Source organism: Tachypleus tridentatus, chromosome 2 (assembly GCF_004210375.1).
Source record: "Tachypleus tridentatus isolate NWPU-2018 chromosome 2, ASM421037v1, whole genome shotgun sequence".
Lineage (NCBI taxonomy): Eukaryota > Metazoa > Arthropoda > Merostomata > Xiphosura > Limulidae > Tachypleus > Tachypleus tridentatus.
In genome coordinates this window covers 102,370,173-102,393,445 of record NC_134826.1, presented here as the reverse complement: position 1 = coordinate 102,393,445, position 23,273 = coordinate 102,370,173, and the positions used below count along the sequence as shown (strand labels likewise).

The 23,273-nt window shown below is 33.6% G+C and overlaps 1 protein-coding gene across 6 annotated transcripts in view; it reads left to right on the top strand.

The window, feature by feature from the left end:
* Rrp5 (Ribosomal RNA Processing 5) overlaps nucleotides 1-23,273 on the top strand; it is a 116,658-nt gene that overhangs the window by 7,925 nt on the left and 85,460 nt on the right. For all 6 annotated transcript variants that reach the window (XM_076489862.1, XM_076489863.1, XM_076489859.1 and 3 more), the window contains exons 3-10: nucleotides 7,161-7,283; nucleotides 12,777-12,947; nucleotides 14,210-14,374; nucleotides 15,615-15,866; nucleotides 16,332-16,403; nucleotides 16,982-17,095; nucleotides 20,717-20,917; nucleotides 21,363-21,430. In XM_076489862.1, the coding sequence (XP_076345977.1) occupies nucleotides 7,161-7,283; nucleotides 12,777-12,947; nucleotides 14,210-14,374; nucleotides 15,615-15,866; nucleotides 16,332-16,403; nucleotides 16,982-17,095; nucleotides 20,717-20,917; nucleotides 21,363-21,430 (1,166 nt within the window). The remainder of the gene's footprint in view (nucleotides 1-7,160; nucleotides 7,284-12,776; nucleotides 12,948-14,209; nucleotides 14,375-15,614; nucleotides 15,867-16,331; nucleotides 16,404-16,981; nucleotides 17,096-20,716; nucleotides 20,918-21,362; nucleotides 21,431-23,273) is intronic.

Here is a 23,273-nt window from a genome sequence, read left to right as displayed (position 1 = left end):
CAAGAGTTGAAGATGGATGGCAGTATCTAGCTGCCCTTTCTTTAGTCTCCCCTCGGTGTGGATTCCTGTACGTGGTGAGGGGACCTCTCAGGGAAGGTTCTATTCTTTCAGTTTACCTCCTCTGGGATCTAAACATCCACCCATGTGTTTACCATGTATGGTGACCAATGAAGGGGGGGAGAGGATCCTGGTGGTTGAGATGTCCAATCTTAACACACCACTTTGGCCTTTAATTCCTGCAGACGGGCAGCCTTGGGGTGGCTCCTGTTGAGTCAGTCGGCTGGTCCACTCAGGCTAGGGTCAACCAAGTATCAGTGTTGGATGTTTTCAACAGGTATTGTGGACTTTGTATCTGATGCTGGTATTTGGGTATAGCTCTCATGAAATCTTGGCATTGCTGCAGTGTCCTTGTTTGACATTGTAGTGCAATCTCTCATAGGATTCCATGGTGGGTGGGGTCAGTGGGCACTGAAATTTTCCTTTTTTATTATGGATCCTTCAAATAAAAATGTAAATAAAATAATCAACAAACACTCCATAGGTAAACAACCACATCTTGAAGATTCTGAGCAACAATTCTCACCACCTGTACCACCTGTTGTATCTCATTTGTTTATATTGCATTCACTTTCAGACAAACCTTTAGGGCAAATTCTCCCTTTTTCATTCAGAAGGGACTAAAGGGACTTGCTGGCTCTCCAAAGTCAGTAAAGAAGCAAAGATCTGGTGACATATTAGTGGAAACATCCACGTCTCAACACAGTGAACTCCTCTTGCATTCAAAGGCAATTGGGGATATATCTATTGAGGTCATACCTCATGCTACTTTGAATTCATCACAAGGAGTTATTGTTGAGAGGGATTTGAAGAACATCTCAGAGCCGGAGATTCTTGCTGGTTTTTCCACCCAAGGAGTTTCTGCAGTGAGGAGTATCTCTACTTCCAAAGATAAAATTATGATGCTGACCAATGTCCTCATTCTTACATTTACATCACCATGTCCATCTGCCACCATCAACACAGGTTGTCTTAATTGCAGAGTATGGCCGTACATTCCAAACCCTCTCCGATGTTTCCAGTGTCAACTGTTCGGTCACTCGAAGACGTCATGTTGTGATTCCTTGATGTGTGCTCATTGTAGTGGTAAGGACCACAATGCCTACAAGTGTGTGAAACTGATCCTCATTGCATCAGTTGCAATGGCTCTCACCCGTCCCACTTTCGTTCTTGCCCTAAATGGTTGGAAGAAAAAGAGGTGCAGTGTTTGAAAACAATTCATAACATTACCTATCCTGAGGCTCAAAAATTGCTGTCCACCACCTCATCTCAGACAAATGCAGCTGTAATTCATTTCATAACTACTGTGGGAGTGCAGACAGATCTCTCTCTGCCTCCAAAAGAATCATTCTCCAAACATATGAAAAGGCTTTTGACCTCCATGGTTAAAAACATTGATGAATCAATTTCAACACCTATCTCTGTCCCCAATATACATTTCACCAAACCCCAAGATCCACATCCTTTGGTTCCAGGTACAGGCATTTCCTCAGTTACATCTTCTTTTCTGACCCCAAAATGCAAAACAATTGTTTGTTCACGTTCTCAGTCTCTGGAATTCCCTTCCAACAGCAAAGACCTGCCCAGTCAACCCAGGGCAGGATCCATGTAGGTCAGTAGACCTCCCTCAAATAAGGACATTAAGAAAAAAAGACGTAGTCATAAACAGATGGGTTCTTCAACCAATTTGCCTATGTGTAAATAAAAATGGCCACCCTGATACAATGGAACTGTCAAGGTTTACGTTCTATCTGGAATACATCAAAACATTAATTGCTTCCTACCATCCTGTTTGTCTTTCCTTACAGGAAACATTTCTGAAACCTGCCAATACAGTCACCTTTTGGCAGTTTTCTTTATACAGAAATGACAGGCTGTGTGATGGACGAGTGCATGGAGGGGTGGCACTGTTGGTTGATCAGCATGTGCCCACCCTGTCTTTTCCACTTGACACACCCTGGGAGGCCATAGTCATCCTTGTTTCCTTGAGTCGTATCATCACTGTTTGTTTTCTCTACCTGTTGCCTGAAGAGACCTATGATCAATCAAACCTTGATGCTCTTATTGAACAGTTGCTGTCTATCGTCACTGTCCATTTTCTCTACCTATTGCCTGGAGAGACCTATGATCAATCAAACCTTGATGCTTTCATTGAACAGTTGCCATCTCTCTTTTTAATCCTAGGGGACTTTAATGGACATCATCCCCTCTGGGAAAGTGCTGATATTGATAGGAGGGGTCGCTATGTAGAGCGTATGCTATCTGATTACAACCTTTCTCTTTTCAATACTGGTTCTTCTACTTATTTTCATCCACCTACTTAGTCCTTTACTGTTATTGATCTCTCAATTTGCTCCCTTTCACTATTTTTCTATTTTTCATGGAGGGTTGACAGTAATCCATGAGGCAGTGATCGTTTCCCTATAATCTTGAGAGAGACTGGCCGTGATAGATGCCACCTGATCCATGTGCCTCAGTGGAAGCTGGATCAGGCAAACTGGCCCTCTTTCACTGCTCTTTCAGAACTTTTTCCTGCCATTGTCTGTAAGCCATCATTAGAAGACTGTGTGGCAGCAGAAAACGATTGTATTATACAAGCAGCTGCTCAATGTATTCCTGAAACTTCGACACGTTTTCCACTATATCCTCATCCATGGTGAAATCCTGCCTGTCACATGGCATGGAAGGCTCAAATATGAGCCTGGGATACTTTTCATAGATATCCCACATTCTCGAACCTTAATGCTTTCCAGCGGGCCCGTGCACATGCTTGATAGGTAAAATGTCAAAGACAGAAGGAATCTTGGATTAAGTTCACAACCAGCATATATTTTACCACCATATCCAAAGTCATATGGGACAAGATTCAAAATGTCAGTAAGCAAATTAACTCTGTCCCTCTTTTGATCCTGCTCTCTGATGGCCAGGAAGTAGCTGATACCTGGAACATTGCCAATACTCTCGGTGAAAGCTTTTGCTGGGTATCTAGCACGTCTGCAACTTCCTCTATTTTCCTGGTCATCAAGACTCGGGAGAGCGATCACCTTTTTCCTTTTGAGCTGATTGTCTCTACGACTGTAATCATTCCTCTATACTGGTGGAACTCAAACTGACTGTACATCGGTTGGACCTGATGATATACAATATGAGATGCTGCACCATCTATCGCCTGCTTCTCTTGCTATTTTTCTGATTGTTTTTAACTGGCAGGAGAATGTTTTTCCTGATGCTTGGCACCAGGCTATTGTCCTACCTTTCTCCAAGCCTGAGAATGATTTTAAGATTCCTTCGATCCACTGTCCAATTGCTTTTACAAGCTGTGTCTGTAAGACCTTAGAAAGGATGGTTAATGCTTGTTTGGTTCCTTGAATCAAACAACCTACTCTCGCCCACCCAGTGTGGGTTCTGACGACAGTGCTCCACCATGGACCACCTGATTCAACTTGAAACGTCAATCAGAGAAGCCTTTCTCAAATGACAACATCTTGTATCAGTATTCTTTAACATTGAGATGGCTTATGACACAACAAGGAGGTATGGCATTTTGTGAGACCTTCATATATATGGGTCACGTGGCTATTTGCCCGTTTTTATTAAAAAAATTTTAATGGACAAGGGATTCCGAGTTCATGTGGATTTGACACTTTCCCGTTCTTTTCTGCAGGAACTTGGAGTCCCTCGGAGCTATGTTCTGAGTGTCACACTTTTCAGTATAAAAATTAATGGCATCACTGAACAACTTCCTCTCACTGTTGCAAACGGGCTCTGTGTCAACGACTCCCACATCTCATGTCAGTTTTTGAACATGAGGTGTATTGAGTGGCAGTACAGACTACCTTCAATCCTTTACTGAAATGGACTACAGCAAATGGCTTTAACTTCTCTATCTTAAAACAATTTGCATGCACTTTTGCTGTCAACGGGGTCTTCACCCTGATCCTGAACTCCATATCGGTGAAGTTGTGCTGCCTGTGGTCCCTGAGACAAAGTTCTTGGGGCTTATCTTTGACCGTAATTTTTATACCACACATCAAGCAGCTATGGGCCAAATGTACAAGAGCACTGAACGTCCTTCGTGTCCTCTCTTCCACCACTTGGGGAGCAGATTGATGTTCTATGCTAAAGTTATATCGTGCTCTTATTCAATCGAAACTTGACTATAGATCACTGGTCTATGGCTCTGCCAGACCCTCATTCATTATTAAGGACTTTGGCTCTGCACTGGGGCTTTCTGCACTCCCCCAGTTCAGAGCTTATGTGTAGAGTCTCATGAACCTTCTTTGCACCTCTGCCATTTGCAACTGTCTTTACTATATGCCTCAAAACTTCATTCTTTATCAAAGCATACCACCTGAGATTGTGTTTGCATTCTTCATTGGGCCATACATTATCAGAACAGACAATCTTCCATTGCTTCTTTTGGCCTTCTTATCCAGGCGAAGTTGGATGAATTAGGTATGTCCTTGGATAATATTGCTCTATTTACTGGTCAGCCCATCTCACCATGGCTTCTCACAGTTCTCAAATGTGACCTATTTTTAAGTCATCTGAGAAAAGCAGACACTCCTGATTGGAAATACTGTCTGTTGTTTGCTGAACATCTTTTGAACCATCCTTCCATTCTTATTTATATAGATGGTTCAAAATTAGGTGAATGTGTTTGTTGTGGTTCAGTGGTTACATGCAGAATCCCCTACACAGCTTCTGTATTCACTGCTGAACTGTACACCATTTCTCTTGCCCTTAATCACATAGAAGCTAAGCAGTACTCAAACTGCACTGTTTATACGGACTTGTTTAGGTCTCTACTGGCCCTTCAATCACTTCACATTAGTTCTCACCCCATTCTTGCCAATATTCAAAACCAACTGCCCCATTTCTCTTTAATATCTACTTCTATCCAGTTTTTCTGGATACTGGGCCATGTTGGTATTCATGGGAACGAGCTCATTGACACTGCAGCTAAGTCTATCTGCTCTGGCACTATCACCTTTGTGCTTATTCCATACATGGACTATGGTCCTGTATTCAAAGCTCAGCTCCATGCCAGCTGGCAGTTGACTTGGAGTGAGAAATTCGAAAACAAGCTTTTCCAAATAAAACCCTATATTGGACTTTGGCCGTTTTGCTTCTGTAAGGATCAGAAAGAGGAAGTTGTTCTAACTCAACTACGCATTGGCCACAGTTTTTTAAATCATTATTTTCTTTTATCTGGAACTGATGCACCAGTGTGTGGTCTGTGTGACACTCAGGTCACAATAAGCCTCATTTTACTGTCTTGCCGTCGTTACGACTCTCAACAATGGCACCATTTTAAACATGTTCTGTTCCTTGGTTTGTCTATAACATTAGACAGTGTTACTGGTGATGGTGACACTATCCACCTTGGTAACGTTTTTCGTTTTTTTGAAGGCCATTAATTTTTTTAATTTATACATTAGACATTTTTCAATGTGATTCCCTTTTAAGAATCAATGTCCATCTAGTTTGATTTGAAATTATAAAATGGCCATGATGTTAAATAACTCAAAACCAGGACTGGAAAGGCCAACTTTAGGTGACTAACACTGCTGTTTGAACTACCCATTAGTCATCTTGGTGAGTTATTATTAAAATTTTGCTACAAGTCTTTTAAAACTTTTAATTCTTTTTACAAATGGCTATAATGTCAAATAACTCAGAACCAGGACTGGAGAGGCCAACTTCAGGTGACTGACGGTGGTTTTTGTATTTACCTGTTAGTCTTCCCGGCAAGTTGTGATAATTATAATTATGCTACAGAAAGTCCTTTACAACTGGTATTACCGTAGTTTTGTTCTTCACGTTATAAACTAGATGTAAACTTTGTTTTGTTTTACATTAATTACCTTTTATGAATTTTACTAAATGTACTTTAATATTAACTTTTTACTGGATGTTTGGCACAGATAGCCTAGCTGATTTGTGCCATAAATCACTAAATCAACCAACTAACCTATCCTTTAGTCTACCACTTTACAATTATGGGCAACTTGTGCAGATAGCCATGGAATAATTTTGTTCAAAATTATACACTGTGAAATTATATATATATAGTGGTGACTTTGGCAGAAACATAGCATAGGAGAGTGAATAATTAAGGTCATTGTTTGACAATAGCAGTACATTGATTTTGATTTCATCCCTGCCAAAATTGTATGAAAATGTTTCACTTTATTTCCTATTTAGCAAATAATAAAATGGTGTTGAGTTATTGTGAATAACATTTTGAAAAAAAAGTTATGAAATTGACTTTATGTATTTCATATTTTTTCATTACAAAACCTATTAATGCTTGCAAAATCCAGAGATAAGCTTCTTATTTTGCTATTTGAATAAAAAAAATGTTTTTATGTCACAAGGTTAATGTGTTTTATTTCTTTAGCATCAATTGTAAGATGAGGATAAAAAATCTAAAAACATTTGGCATTTGAAGTGGTGAAGAAAGTAATAATGAGACTTTTTTATTCTTTTGTAATCAAGGTTATATGAGAAACATTTGTTATCCCTTGGATAACATAGCCTAAAAGGTGTTGGTAACTTGCATAAATTAAAAGGAAAAGCTTAAAATCTTGCTAAAATAGAATAAGGTGGAGGTTATTCTCTTAGTTTCTAAAAAAGTAAAAAGTATTACATTTTTGATAAATCCATGAAGTAGAAGTTGTCCAATGGTAATGTAGAAAGAGTTTTTTTTGTTTTCTGAAGTTTGAACAATGGATCAAGTATCCATATTTTTATAACACCATTAAACAATTTATAAACCATATGGAAGTGTACATGATTTCTTTTTTTACATTTGATGTGCTGCCAAATCTCCATAAACATGTTCTATATTGTTAGTCATTTTCAAAATTTCCACGTCAATTACTTGTTAATGTTTTGGACAAAAATTTGCAACATATATTTCTCTTTGGTTCTGCTACTCAAGTTAGGGTTATTTACCTCTGTTGAAAGTAACAGTGTGATCTTTACAAAATTGACATTAGATTTGGCAAAGTTTAGTTCATTGTTGTAATAAAGAAGGTTTATTCCTGTGTAATAAGACATAAAAGTTTTTTATTACTTTACCTCAAATGATTTTTAAGGTTGGTAAAGAAACAAAAAAATCAAAAAAGAAACTGATCAAGAAGAAGAAGAAGAAAGAAGAGAGAAAGAAAATGGAAACAGAAAATGAAAATATAGTTGTAATAGAACCACTTTCGTTGAAGGTAATTGTTAAGTTGTGTATTAGGAGTTTAGTTTCTTTAAACATAAGGATAAATTTTATTCAGTTTTAATTTATGCTTTCTTATTATTATATCAATTAATTTTGTTTCTTAACCTTTAACAGACTAAAAGAAATTTTCGTCTATCATTTCTCCAATTTCTCATACTTTGTGTGTCTAAGAGGTAACTGTGATAATTCAAAGCTAAAAAATATATTTTTTTAAACAAAAAAAAATTATCATATACTGAGAGTTTCAAAAATCACTTCCACATGTTGTACAATTACATTCATTGTATAGAAGGATGCTGTTATGAAACTCAGTGTACTTGTCACTATCGTCATGAGAAGAAAACATACTTATTTAAACTAAATATTAACCAACTAATGCATATAACAAAGTCCATAATTAATTATAATCTCAAAACATGTAAATTTCTTAAATGTTTAACATTTGTATTACAAAGACGATGGTCACATCTAGAGGTGTAAATGCCATTATCTAACATTATATTCAGTGGTTTTGAAAGACTATGATGTTTATGTTGTTGTCCACGTGGGAAAATTGGTCTACACACTAAGTTTCATACTACTGTGCCCATCAATTTTCTGTATGCAGTCATCTAAACAGTGGAAGTGGCATATGAAGTGCCTGCTGTGAACATGTGTATAGAGATTAAGTAAATATTTTTTGAAGTATAAACTATAATTTTCAGATCTATTAAACATTAACTACTTTCATTTTTGTAGTTACTGTTCTTAGCATTTTTGTGTATGTATATATATTATAATTTGTTTTAACTTAGAAAACAAGCCAAAACAAAAATAAAAAAAATGCTGCACTAATTAAAAAGATCCCAGGGTACAAACTATAATGTGGGATTATAAAATGTACCCTAGGTTTTGGAGGTGACTGCAGATGTAGGACCCACATTGTGCTGGGGTTGCACCATCTGTCAGTCTTAACCTCCATTTGCCAGTCTCACATAAGAAATAAAAGAGTAGACATAGAAATTACGAAAGCAAGATGTTGGTGCTCAAGCCCACAACATCCCTCTGCCTGCAGATAGCTGTGGGAAGGTGACTGCTCTCCAAAGTAAAGAAGAAGAAAATAAAGCAAATAAGGTGCTACCATTTTGGAGTAAGTAAGTTGAAAATTTACCTCTTGAAGTTCGCATTCTAGACCCCAATATGGTAGAAAGGCACTAATTGACAACACAGCAAAGAACTATACTGACATGAAGTGTCCCAACCACCACCCATTCACTTAGTCTACTGTGACTGTCATGTTCTAAGCAAGCCTTTATATGTGGCAAGGTGTACATTCACATAAAGTAGTACCAAGTTGTTAAATGACCTTATTCATAACTAAAACCACTAAAACTTATATAGTTATTAGAAATTTTAAGTAAAATTTCTCTAATTTTTATTTCTTTAATTATTTAATACATTCTTGTACTTGTTACAGAAAAGTTTATAATTTTATTTAAAGTTTCTTTATTGAGTCCATTAACTATTAATTTTTATCAGTATTTCAACATTACTGATAAAATATTGTAATTTATTACAAATTTTACGATATCTGAATAACTGTGAAGTTATAGTGCTTATTTGTGTGGTACATTGCTATTAAAAGAGGGTAAACCATAAATTGGAAAAGCAAAATATTTTCTTTTATCAAAAATATTTACATTGATATCGTTATCAATTATTTTAATTTCTAAATCTAAATAATATATAAACCATTTACTATCTATCTTATATAAACAACCCTTATCTAATAAACCATCTCTTAATACTGAACTTTGTTAAAAAAATTATATTTACAAACTTGTTATGCAGTTTTGTATTTTTTTTGTTTTAAGGAAGTTTAGAATTTTCCTCCTAAAAACATGAGCCTCAGATACCAACAAAGTAATTATGAATAAGCAATTGGGAACCTTTGTTATTTTCTTTACTGTAGAGTTTATAGCCATTTTAACAACCAAATCATAAATGTTAATATTGATTAGAGTCTTGTTTAACTGTTTTTTACACTATCATTTCAATCATGCTGGCTGGTAAAATAGTTTCAGTTGCCAGGTGCAAATTTAACAAGAAATTTGTTTTATAAAAAGCTACAATGGAAGGACAACCCTTAAAGTTAAGCTTTGATATTAAAAACAATGACTAAAACCATACTGAAGTATTTTCAATTTCTAATTCTGTTGGATAAATAGTGTTAATAACATCATTTATTTCAGGATTATGTATACTAATTAAATCATCTACATTTCTGTAAGTTGTGTACTGAAAGCTTGTACATGAATAATTCATAATATGTCCATTAGTGAGTGATAATAAGGTTAGTAAAGAAAAACTTAGTCTTTCATTTAGTTACTACTTCATTATATTATAAGGATTTTTACATTCTTTATGGGTTTTTTTCCATCAAACCTTCACTTGGTTGAATACTGTGTAGAAAATTGTTTAAGAGGTGTAAAACTTCTAGATGAAGAACACAAAGATCACTCTGATAGAAGACTATTCAGACCATAAAAGTTACCCCTCTACCAACTGTAACAACAACCAAAGCAACAAAACCAGTCTCAAAGTAGCCCTTCCCGTTAATTTCGAATAGACATTTGATATCATCAGATGAAATGTGCAACAAGGTTACATCCAAAATTGTAAAAGGAATTTCAGCCAAGTAACAAGTTTGAAACTGGTTTACAGAAGTTATAACCAATAGAATTTAAGGTTTCATTTGAAGTTTTAACATTTGATCACTTATCCTTTCTAGATTCAGTTGGCTAATTATGTAAGCACTTGGTACTTCTGATAATTTAAATGATTATTTATGTAGGTAGGGTGTTATTGTGTTATTTCTACAAATGTTGAATGCCAGGATGTAGCCATTAAGGCACTCTCAAGTGCTTCATCTGCTGGATGGGATGATGTATTAACCCCAGTGGCTAACTTTATTTGTAGTCTCATTATTGTTACTTAACTGAACTTGTTAAAAATGTGTATGCTAAAGGTAAATTTGTTAAAGTTCTTCAGATCACTGAGATCATACCCATTTATAAGGGTGATGATCCTGACTGAGTGGAAGATCATCAGTCTATTTTTATCTTGTCTGCATTTGCTTGTATTGTTGAGTACATTTTGTATAATCATATTATTAAAATGTTTTATACTAAGAAGGTCCAAATAACTTGTAATTTGGTAAGCATAAATTTACCAGAAATTGTTTATTCACAACCAGCATCAAGCTTATAAAGGCTTATAAGGCCAAGAGGCCAGTTTTGTTTTATGCACTAATTATTGCTAAGACATTTTACGTTGTAATTCACACAGCGTCGCATCACAAATATTCTTATTATGGCCTATTTGGTATTATATATATAAATAGTAGTTCTCATTCAGTGCAGCTCTCTAAATGCAAAAACTTTTTTTTTTTGCATGTCACATGTATTGAAGCTCACATCCATCTTTGAATTGACTGATTCAAATGTGTCTCCCATACAAATCATTGTGACAACCTCCACCAATAAGAATGTGACACACTCTCTTGATGCATGTGACTCCCTCTATTAAATTCTATGGAACTATCATTTCTCGTTTGGCAATACTCTCGTTGTGATATTTAGTTATTCAGTTTGTGCTGTCTTCAAGACTTTATTTTTATTTTGTCTTTATCTTCATTTTGAAATATTAAGCCATGCAGTACAGCTTTAGGATTTTGCATGGCTGAATGAATTAAAATAAAGTTTTTGCTTGAATTTTTTTCAAGAAAATCTGTGACATGAACTTGGAAAAGTTCTTTTTTCTAGGTGAGTTGGCAAGGAATGACCAAATAGTGATATTTTTAACTCCTTGAGTTATTTCAAAGTGGATTTATTTTCTATTTCTATCTGGTTATAGAGCTTACTGCTTCAATACAAATGTTTTTTATTTATTTCTACCAACACAGTTGTTTTTGGTGAGTATTTGTTTTGCATTATGAATTACACATTACAAATTTGCTGGTTATATGTTCTAACAGCACATTTACAGGTAATGGCACTCTGCCATTTTGGGCTTTACTTCATCTGCTGATTGATTGCCTAATGAGTGGACTTGTGTTGAGCCTCATCTTGAGTTTTCCTGTTCTCTGCACATATGTCCAAATTACTTGAAACAGGCATTTAAAAACACAATAAAGTTACTTTTAGAAACATTTATTTAACAAATTTAATTTTTATAACATTTTTATCTAAACCTTTGATTTTCAAAACAAAAATTATGCAATCTTAAATTAAAGCTTCTTAACATACCATATTGGCTGTTTGTTCTGACAATGTAAACAGGTTTTTTTATGAGAATAATTCAGGAACCTTTAAATTTTGACTATGTGCCTTATTAATTGACATTGCAAAACAAATTGTAACTGGAAATTAGAGCCTTCTAAATTCATAGGGATAATCACTTGGCTAGTAGCAAAGGAATTTTTTTGCATTGAAGACATTTTCACCTTTGGCATGAGCAGTTGTAATTGTTACTTCAACAACACATTGTAGTAAAGTCTTAACAACTGAACTTGTGCCACTACATAATTTTGGAGGATCAAGATTTCTCAGCAACATTATTGGTGAACCAACCTTTAATTTCAAGATGTGACCTGGCATCCTTTGCAGTTCAAGAGGAATTCAGTTGGATAATTTGTGATATCAATAGTAACTAGAACACTGACATTTGAGCTGTAGGTGAATTTCTGTTCACATGCCTTGTCCAGATGCCAGGAAAATGCTACCTGCCTGAATTCATAGTACTAACTGTAAAGTTTTGTGGAGGAGGAATAATAGTCTGGGGCTGTTTTTCATGGTTTGGGCTAAGCTCTTTAGTTTCAATGAAGAGAAATCTTAATGCTACACCATGCAATAACATTCTAGAGAATTGTGTGCTTCCAACTTTGTGGTAACAGTTTGGGAAAGGTCCTTTTTTGTTTCAGCATGACAATGCAATGCCTTGAGCACAAAGCGAGGCCCATAAAGACACCAGTGTTGGTGTGGAAGAACTTGACTGGCCTACACAGAGCTCTGACCTCAACCCCATTGAACACCTTTTGGATGAATTGGAATGCCGACTATGAGCTAGGCCTCCTTGCTCAACCTCACCCTTGTGGCTGAATAGGAGTGAATTCCTGCAGCCATATTCCAAAATCTAGTGAAAAGCCTTCCCAGAAGAGTAGAGGCTGTTATTAGCAGCAAAAGGGGGGACCAACTCCATATTAATGCCCATGAATTTGGAATGAGTTGTTCAACAAGCACATAGGGGTGTGATGGTCAAGTGTCCACATACTTTTAGCCATGTAGTGTATGCATAGGTTGTGAATCTTATATCATGTCTAGTTTGGTTAACTTTTAGTTTGATATTTAGGTATTAAGTGAGATAATTAGGGAGTGAAAGACAGTTTTATTCTCTTTTTTAATTTTAATATAATCTGTGCCTGTAACAAATCATTGTATATTTTTAGACCCTGCAAAGTGACATGGTGGTTTTAGGATGTATCCAGATAGTGTTTGATTATGAGATGCAGGTGAATTTGCCTGGAGGATTAAAAGGCATAGTTCCAATCACAAATGTTTCAGATCCATTCACCAGACTTATGGAAGAGTATGCTGCAAATCCTGAAAGTACTGAAGAGGTATTGGTAAAGCTGTTTGGACCTCGAAAGTAAAACATGGTTGTAAATGAACCTACTATAGTATAAAAGTTTTACTAGATGAAACTTTTCTTGCAGAAAAACAACATAGGTGTGATTAATTTTTTTTAGCAGTAAGCAGGTAAATGTTTTAAATGACAAAGCTAATAACAAATAAGACAGTTGAGACTATTTTAGTACTTTAAGTAACAGAAACCAAGAAGTAAAGTGACCTCTCATGAAGAAATTATGGACTTTCCAAAAACAAAACAGTGAATGTTGATGTTGCTAAATAATTATATTCACTGCATTAAACATATGTTTGTTAGCATTCAAAATTATAATTACTTTCATGTTACTGATATTATATATTTAAAAACAGGCTGGTATGGGTAGAGAAAGCACTAGTTTGCTCCTCTATTAGTGCTTTCTCTACCCATACCAGCCGTTTTTAAATATATAATTTTCTCTACAAGTAGGTTTTCTCGTCATTATTACGGATTGTTACAAATGTATTAGTTATTTGTTTTATGGTTTCAAAGCTTTTAATCTTTTTTTTTTTATTATTCACTATAAATTATTCTTTGGCTTGGAGTGCTATGTGATGTTTCATTGCAAATTCTGATATTTAGAATTTTGTGAAGTCTTACTAAGTTTTTGAAAACTATCTAAATAATTATGCTAGCTGAAATATTTTTCATCAGAAATAATTGCTATTCACTTGAAATATGAAAAAAATGTGAAATGTCTCATTTAAAGAATAAAATTTAAAGCATAATTGAGCTTAATCATTTATGAGGTTTAGATTTTATGAACTTAGACCTTTTTATTGAAAAATAACAAATTTTTTTTGTAAAAACATATTTGAATTGTTTTGCCAAAAACAAATCTTAATTTTTATTAAAAACCTTTTGTAAAATATTTGGCATGTCCCACTGTTATTCCTTGTACTAGTTTTGTATTATTATTATTATAATCAAACTTGAATGTGATGTGAAAGTAATTATGACAATTTTTCTTAAACCTATCATGTGGAGAAATTCACAAAATTACTTTGAGTTTCAAAGCTGCTGTCCATAACAGTGATGTAGAAAGTTGTTATCAAAAAAGCTTGTGATATTATGTTTAAATGTGTAATTTTTTGTAAATGAAAATGCTTAAAAATTTATATATCCCTTGTTAATATAACTCTTTCATCTTTATTTTTTAAATAAAAAACATATTTTATTTCAACATATTGAAGGAAAGATATTTGATTCTTTCAGATGGTACTAGCTTTGAAATCCATGTTTGTTCCTGGTCAGACTCTACCTTGCCGAGTTATGGAAATCTCGAAAGCCCCAGAAACTTCAAGAAGGAATATAACCCTTTCAGTAAACCCTAGAGATGTGAATTTTGACTTAAACATTGGAAGTTTAAGACATGGGATGGTGTGTGGGATTTTTTAATTTTATTTTTATGTTTGCTGAATTTTTATTGATGGCTGGTCAAAACAAGCTATCTGCATTGATCAAAACTAAAAATTATCCTAGTTGTGAGTATAGTTATTTAAATATACTGCTCTTACATTCTAACATGTAAAAATAATGCATTATTTCATCAGTTGGTAATGTTGGTGTTAATGATATTTTTTGGCTTTAAGTCCAGTAATTCTTACAAGATTCGTGGCCATCTTAGGAGATTCTAGGTTAGTTTTAAATTGATATATTGAGTTAGCAGTGCAAAATAATCTTCAAGGTAAAGTATAATAATTAAAAATTATAAAGGATAAAAATATATTGAGCATTGTAACCAATACTGGTAATTAAAGTAATGATCAAGAAAGTATAGAATACAATATTTTTTAAGTGATGCATAAACATAATGGTTATAAATAAACCATTGAATTGTGCTTTGAACAATTTCTCTGATTTTGCAGATTTTCCAGAATTGGTTTGATTTAATTAAATATAAGAATAAAAATTCACCAGCTATAAAATTTTTGCCTCTTTCAAAATAAAGTTTTATAAATTCTCTGCTTGTAATTTTGAATTCCTATTTTATAATTATAAATCTAAGTTGGCTTGACTCACAATTTGCTGGTCTTGGGTTTGAATCCCTGCCACCAAACATGCTTACCCTTTTAGTTATTGAGGCATTGTAATGTTATGATTAATCCCACTATTATTTGGTAAAAGAATAACCCAAAAATTGAGAGTGGATGGTGTTGACAAGCTGCCTTCTTCCTAGTTATTACTTCTAAAATAAGGATGACTAGTGCTGTTAGATTTTCAGCAGCTTTATCTGAAATTAGAAACAAACCAAACAAATCCAGATTTACTGATTTCATTGTAATTATGCCATTTCCAGGAATTATTAAAATTTCTTGTGCATTTTAAGTAATTGAAATTGTATGTATTTATTATCAATCATATAGTAATATTTTTTTATATTTTTAGTATTTTAATAATATTGCCAAAAGTGACTCTTCAAACATGGATTGAAATGAAGATTAGAATAAGAAAGAAAACTGATGATATGGTGAAAAGTTGTAAATATTTGTTATATTCCAATATATTTATTCCAGATGTTGATTTGTAGCAGTTTTTGAAATTCTTTATTTTCTATGACTGTTTTAATTAAAATCAAATCAAATCTGAACTGTCATGTTTAACAATCTTTCTTTAATAGTTGGTTTACGTAGCTGTGGAAAGTGTTGAAGATCATGGTTATGTGATGGACTTGGGAATCAAAGGGTTAAGTGCATTTCTCAGTCACAAGGTGGCAGCAAGTTTTGTACAGTCACGTAATTATGGAAATCCACTCTCAGTTGGACAACTGATTCCCTGCATAGTGGACATGCCTGAGTTAAGGTCTAATGAGTTATTGAAACAACGGATCATAAATCTTGCAGCCAAACCTAAAATGACAGAATCAGCACATGTGAGTTAACCACTTAATATAATCTGACCTTCTAAAGTTAATGCAAGTTAAACCTAGTGACTGCTATTAAGCCATGTTATGCTATCAAACAATCAAAACTACTTATCATAATGTTTCATTCAAAGTGACTTTATATAGTGTGTTTAAATTGCACTGCTTTCATCTTGAGATAGTGCTTTCAATCTAAAGACTTATTAGGCATAAAGTGGAAGAAACACATAAAAACACAACTTAAGTACTTTCCTGTTTATGTTAAGAATAATATAATTTTTTTTACTTTTCAGTTTAGGTTCTAGTGTGATGGTTTTATTTAATTTTTTTATTTTCTTATTTTAGTAGTGCTTGTTTTCTTCTTTGTGGGAAGTTTATGAACAAAAGTACTAACAAAATAATGAATGTTAACAAAACAACAACTGTTATTTAAACTTTCATCATTATTAATATATATTCTAAAATGTTTTACAGCTTAACAATTCTACCAATCCAACTCTCCAGAGTATAATACCAGGAATATCCATCACAGTGACTGTGACAAAGGTATGATTATGTTAGGGTAAGGTATCTGTTCAAAATATAATTTTTGTTTTGAACAACTGAAGATTTGTAGATTGAAAAAAGTGTATTCTGTGTTTGAAAATTGTGGAAATTACTATTTTCATATGCATTTTCAGTTAAATTCTTTCATTGAATATTTTCTTTGCCATGCAAATCAACATAACATGAAACTTTTTCGTGTCCAGGCCTTTCGCTGTTATGTCTCAATGCTTTTAAGGACTGGTCATCATACTAGAAATTTTTCAAAAAATTGTTTTTTATTAATTTTCCCACTTTAAGTGAATGTTTAAGTTATGAAATCATTCACAGCACAAATATTTATGTAATAAATTTAATTTCTGTCAAATAATCTGTCTATGATAACTAATTCTGTTGTTTGTATTATTGAAGTTTAATATGGTTGTTTTAATTTTTTTTTAGCTAGAATGGATTTAAAAAAAATAGATGGAACTGACTGTATTATAGAATACAGTTTTAAATTTGTGATATTATATATATATGTATATATATGTGTTTGTGTGTATAGTGTTGAAATAACCATGAAATATATTTTTAATCAGGTTTTGGATGAGGGACTGATAGTTAAGCTCAATTGTGGTTATGCGGGAGCTATTTATAAACTTCACATGAAAGATGTGTGGGAGTTGCCTAAGAAATATCAGATTAATCAAGAGGTAAATGTAAATATGTATGTTAAGTAAATAACTGTAGGTTGACAGAGGACTCTTAATTATAAGTAGTTTTACAGATATTTTGAACATTATTGTCCAATTCATTCACATAGTTAGCATTGCTACCTTGGTAAAGACAAGTTATTTGGATTTTAATGTTAGCACCTTGTTAGCACTATAAGACAATATTAAAACAAATTCTCTATTTCTCCTAGTATGAGAATTGTGACATTTGCTCTCTAGCCCCTAGAGTTTAGGGTTTCCATCTTCTCTAATGTATTTACCACTACTCTGATAAATATGGAATTTAATGCAAACTATTCGTTATAATATTGCTATTATTCAGGAAAAGCATGATTTTTATAACCTCCAATCTTAGTTGGTTACAGAGACATAAATTAAAAATTCTGAAGTGGTCTTACCCCCCCCCCTATCCAGAGCTGTTTTGACCCTTGTCCATCCTCTAAGCATTGCTAAAAAACATTTCACTAATAATGCACCAGTTTTCTTATACACCATCAATTTAATGCCATTTCAGTATATGTGCTAATTATGTGAATACTCTCCATCAGTGATACTGTACCATCTATACTAATACAGTTAGCTCCTTCTACTATTCTAGAATAATCTCCACTTTCTCAATTGATATTAGGGTGTCTTGACATGTTTAATTTGCTCTATGTGTGACTGCTGTTACTTAGTTTGAGATTTCTTAACTGTTTCTCAGTTTGAATCTTCAAGTTTTGACTGTTGTGTTTGCTTTCAATTATTTAATTTAGTTTTGTTTTTGAAAGATTATTATTTCTTGAATTTGAGTTTTAATGTAATGCTTGATTACATTCTTGCAAGTGTCGACGACAGTAACAACACTGGTTCTCAGTACATTTTGTAGATGATATCTGCTGAGAAGGTTCAAGCATTAGTTCACAGAGAATTAAAGGCTTATGTTCCACTGTCGATGGCTTTTCTCTTTTGTCTTGAATATGCTTCTGAGGGTGAATTTCATCAGGGTGAGGACAATTTAAAAAAATGGCTCTTCATTCAGTTCTCCTACTCGTAAATGCAAGAAACTACTTTGATACAATGAAACTGTCAAGATTTCCATTTTTGTTTAGATGGCATAAAGGTCATGATTGATTGTTGTCATCTTGTATGTCTCTTTGTACAAGAAACATTCCTAAGATCTGCTAGTGCTGTCATCGTTTGGCACTTTTCCTTGTACAGAGAAGACAGGTTGTGTGATGAACAAGCTTATGATGGTGTGGTATTGCTGGTTGACTAGGCTTAACCCACCATGTTTGTGCCACTAGAAGCTGTTCTCATCTATGTCTCCTTTGATCATATCATTACAACTTGTTCTTTTTATTTGTCACCATCAGAGGAGTATGATTAGATGGACCTTAATCATCTTATTGATCAGCATCTCCCTTCATTTTGGGAATGTTTAATGGATACAATTCACTCTGGAGTGATGCTAGTATTGAGGGGGGGGGTTGTTCTGTGGAGTGCATGTTCTCATAACACAACCTTTCTCTCTTCTGTACTGGTTCTTATTCATATTTTTATGTACATAGTCAGTATTTTACTACCTTAGATCTATCTGTTTACTCTCATTCCCTTTTACCTTCTTTCACTTGGAGGGTAGATAATGACCCATGGAACAGTGATCAATTTTCCTATCATTCTTAGGAAGGGTGGCTACAGTTAGAGCTAACCAACTTGCATTTTGCAGTGACACCTGAAATTAAGCTGTTTTGCTCTTTTTCATCACTCTCAGAATTTGATTTTGCTCTCATTGGTTTCCTCACTTGTAATTGTGTGGAAACAGTTAATGATTGTATTGTCCAAGCAACTGCTCATATAGTCTCTAAAGCCATGATGTGTTTGATATGATATCTTCATTTATGATAAATCCCTGACTGTCACAGGTATGGAAGGCTCAAACATGGACATGGGATGTCTTCTTCTGTTCACAATTGTGTGGCCATTCGGTGGGCTCATTCCCAGCAAATCAGGCATCAAAGCTAGAAGAAATCTTGAGTTAAGTTCAGTTCAGGTATCTCTTTGACAATAAGTTCCAAGGTCATTTGGAACAAGATTAGAAAGGTTAGTGAGAAGTTAACCTTCCATACTTTTTAAATTTTGCATTCTAATGGCCAGGAGGTTGGTGATTTACAAGGTATTGCCAAATACCTTTGTGATGCTTTTCTTAATCTTCCATCTGTTCTACCTTTTCCTTATGAGCTGAAGGGTCACTGCCCTCTTTATGACTACAATTGACCTTTCACACTTATGGGACTAAATATTACCTTTCATTGGTCCAGTATTACCTTAGTTGGGGTAAATAATATTCATTATATATGACATGCTGTGCTATCTTTCTCCTGTCTCCCTTCTACTAGTTGTTTGTAGCCAGATTTCATAGGAGGATTTTTCAAATGCTTAGTTTAGGGCTATTATCATCTCTTTTTTTAATTTTGAAGAGTATCCCAAGACTTCTAACTATAGACCAGTTGTTTAACTAGCTGTTTCTGTAAAGTTTTCGAGGGGATGATTGTTCATTTTGTTTGATTCCTGGGGTCAAACAACCTTCTCTTATGTCCCCAATGTGGTTTCTGTAAACAGCACTCCACCATTTATTTTCAACTTTTCTATAAGAGGTTGAGATATAATGAGAAGTTTTTTATATTTTGAGAAATAGTTTTGTTTTATATATTTTTATATAAATAATAAATTGTTGCCATTAATTTATAAATATTGATTGAAATCTAGCATTTAACTTTTCATTTGTAACATTTTTTACACAGGAAGTTTTTATTCAGTTTTATGCATCTGATATACTTTAATTTTTATTGGGAATGCATTTGTAAACTTTTCTGTTGCTGAATTTCTTTACACTCCATTCATAGTGACTAGTTTGTTATGAATGTGGTTATCTCACTGTTTTTTGAAGAATTATATACTATATTATTTTTACTAGTTACCAGGTTTGAGGTTTTTTGGTCAGTTTACATAAAATTATAAAGCCTAGTGGTATGTGTATAGAATGTTTTTACAAGTTGCATACCATACTTTTATTTTAAGCTAAATTTGAAACTGTGATAATTTATTCATTACTTTCTCTTTTAAATACTGTTCTTATAAGTTTTTCATTATTATTTGTTATTAGATCTTGAAGTATAATGTGTTAAAATGGATTAATCTTCTACAGAAAAAAAGTATATTGGGACAACAAAGTAAAATATAAAAGGAACTCGTTTATTAGTTGTTTGTTTTATTAACAATTTTCATTAAATGTCTGTAAATGTTCTGTACCTTTTCCTAAAATAAAAAAAAACTAGATGAAGTGATTTGATACATTGTAACATTTTTTCACAAGATTTCTGTTTCTAATAATGCTAATTTTAGAAGTAATGAAAATTTCAGTTTAAAGTAGTCCTACCTCTGATTATATTTTTGAAAATTTCTGATAGATCAATAATCTAGTGTAAGTTGTAAGAAAGTATGAGTTGGGGTATTATAATTAACCCCCTCAGTTTTGGTAATTATTAACTACCATAATACACATTTTATCAGTAAAGGTGCTTTGGATGGTGTTAAATTGTAGTGTTATTTTCCACTTAGGTAATTGGTACAGTGCTCTACATTCATCCTGTAACACGTGTTGTATACCTGAGTCTTCTTCCTAAGCCAAATCCACAAACTTATCAAACTAGGTTTAGAAATCTACAAATTGGGACAGTCATAGAAGAGGCTAAAGTGATGAGTGTGGAAAAGTCGGTGGTGTACTTCAAACTCGAAGATAATATTAAGGGATTAGCTTATGTGAGTAAAATTAAGTTTACATCAGTTGTATTTATGTGATTTTATTTGTCATAAACTTATATATAGTAATTTATAGTATTAGATAAACATATATTTATTTATTTTGAAAATTAAATTTCCTGTTTGAGCAGGTGGTAAAAATGTAAACTTTCTCTCCACCTTTAAGGCTATTTTCATATTTATACCAACCTTCAGAGATTGTTTTGCATAAACATAATGCAACTCTTGTTATTTTATTGATCTTATCATTTTTTGTGTGTTTTGAAGAATGATATGAATATTTTATTAAATTTGTACCTACATATTAAGACATTTTTAGTGAAAATGGTTCTTGTGTAAAGAGTGAAACTTAAAAGCTGTTTGAGACTTGGATATATTTTTTATCTTTAGAATAAATTTAATTTTTGCAGAAGAAATTTTGCATAAATGATTTTTTTCCCCCCAGAAACAAGATCTGTCAGATTCCGAGATCGAAAATATAAAAGATTCATTTCTGGTTGGATCATTTCACAGGTACATTCTTTACTTAAAAATATTGAAGTAGCAGCAGTAGCTCAAGTTGTTAATGTGTAAATTATATCGGTCAAGAACTTTTAGATTTTCAAATTGTTAATGATTTATAAATTATATTGAAGAATAAATTTTATAGGTCAAGCTGTTAGTGATATATACATTATGTAGTTCTTATAATTAGTGATATGTAAGTTATGTAGATCAAGAACTTTTAGTAGATACAGTGGTTAATGACATAAGTTATGTAGGTTGTGTGTTAAGGATGTATAAGCTACACAGCTCAAGAAATTTATTAGTCAAGTTAAATCTTTCAACATGGGCTCAGTCAGTTTGACAGACTATGTGATGTCTTTGTACTTGTTTAAAGTCTTTATAGATTTAATACTTCTAATTTTTCATGTAGTGTGTATATTTTCACAAAATGTGGCCATATTTCAATTAATATTACAAATGTTCCACATACAAAACAAGATATTTTTAGTGAAGTGACATTAATGAATTAAAGAACTGTCCATGAGTATCTGTTTTGAATACTCTGTGATCAAAGTAATTTTTATGTTAAGATTCAAAATAATTTTCCTCATCTCAGATTTCCTTTGTGTAATCCCCCAAACCTTCTAAATACATTCCAAACATCTTTTCCACTAAAACTATATTTCATCTGCTATTTTTCCACTCTATCTCCAACTGGGATTAGTCAATATAAGGTAACTTTTCATCACACAACAAAAATGAATTGGAGTGACTTCAATTTGTAACATGAAATTACATTAGTTTATACTGACCAGTTTTAAGCTTGTAACAGTATACATCTATTGATAATTAAATTTTATTGTTTTATTACTCCTTTTATTGCACCACATTAAGTTGTGAATCACTCAAGATATGTGCAGCTCAAGTTATGTTATTCAATTATATTACCTATATGCTTCTCACATGCATCCCTTGTTAAATATATTTACAATATTATTATTATTTATTTTACCTAATCTAATATTAACTAACCTAACACAATCTTTACATTTTAGTTGATTTTAATAACAATAATAAATAAAGAATAAACATGAAAAACGAGAAATAAATTACTTATGTGGTCTTATTTTTTCTTGCTGTCAATTGTTGAGGATATTTAAGCCTACTTATTGTATACTGATGTTAGTGGTGCATTAAATATATACTCTTCAAAAAACGAAATGCAAAAGGCAAATATGAGACAAATTGTTAACAAGTTTATTCCGGGTAGTTCTGTATGACGTGTGAAACTTTGCACATTCACTGCTGAACATCCAAAGTCTGCAAAGGCAAAGTCCACGCTCACTAGGTGAAGTTTAACGTCACTCAACGTCAATAACGAGTATGCTCCCTGTGAGCATCAATAACTGCTTGGCATCTCCTGCCCATGGAAGCGATGAGATGATAAATCACATCCTGTGGAATGGCTGTCCACTCAGCCTGCAAAGTTGCTGCAAGCTGAGGTAGAGTCTGTGGTTGAGGTTGTCGCCGTCGCAGACGTCAGTCCAACTCGTTCCAAAGATGTTCGATGGGGTTTAAATCTGGTGATCTGGAAGGCCAGAGAAGAATGTTGATGTTGTGGTGTCTCAAGAAGACAGTGGTGAGTTGGGCTGTGTGAGGACGAACGTTGTCATGTTGAAAAACGTCGTTGACGTTCACCATGATGGGTTGCACATGGGGCCTAAGAATCTCGTTGACTGTTGCATACGGTCTGATCGGAAATCCTACACAGCCCTGGTATGGTTGAGGCAGTAGACATTGCAGTGGTGGTCCTATCTCGAAGGTGACGTAACCAGATGTTGCTATCTTGTGCGGGCGTGGTCACACGAGG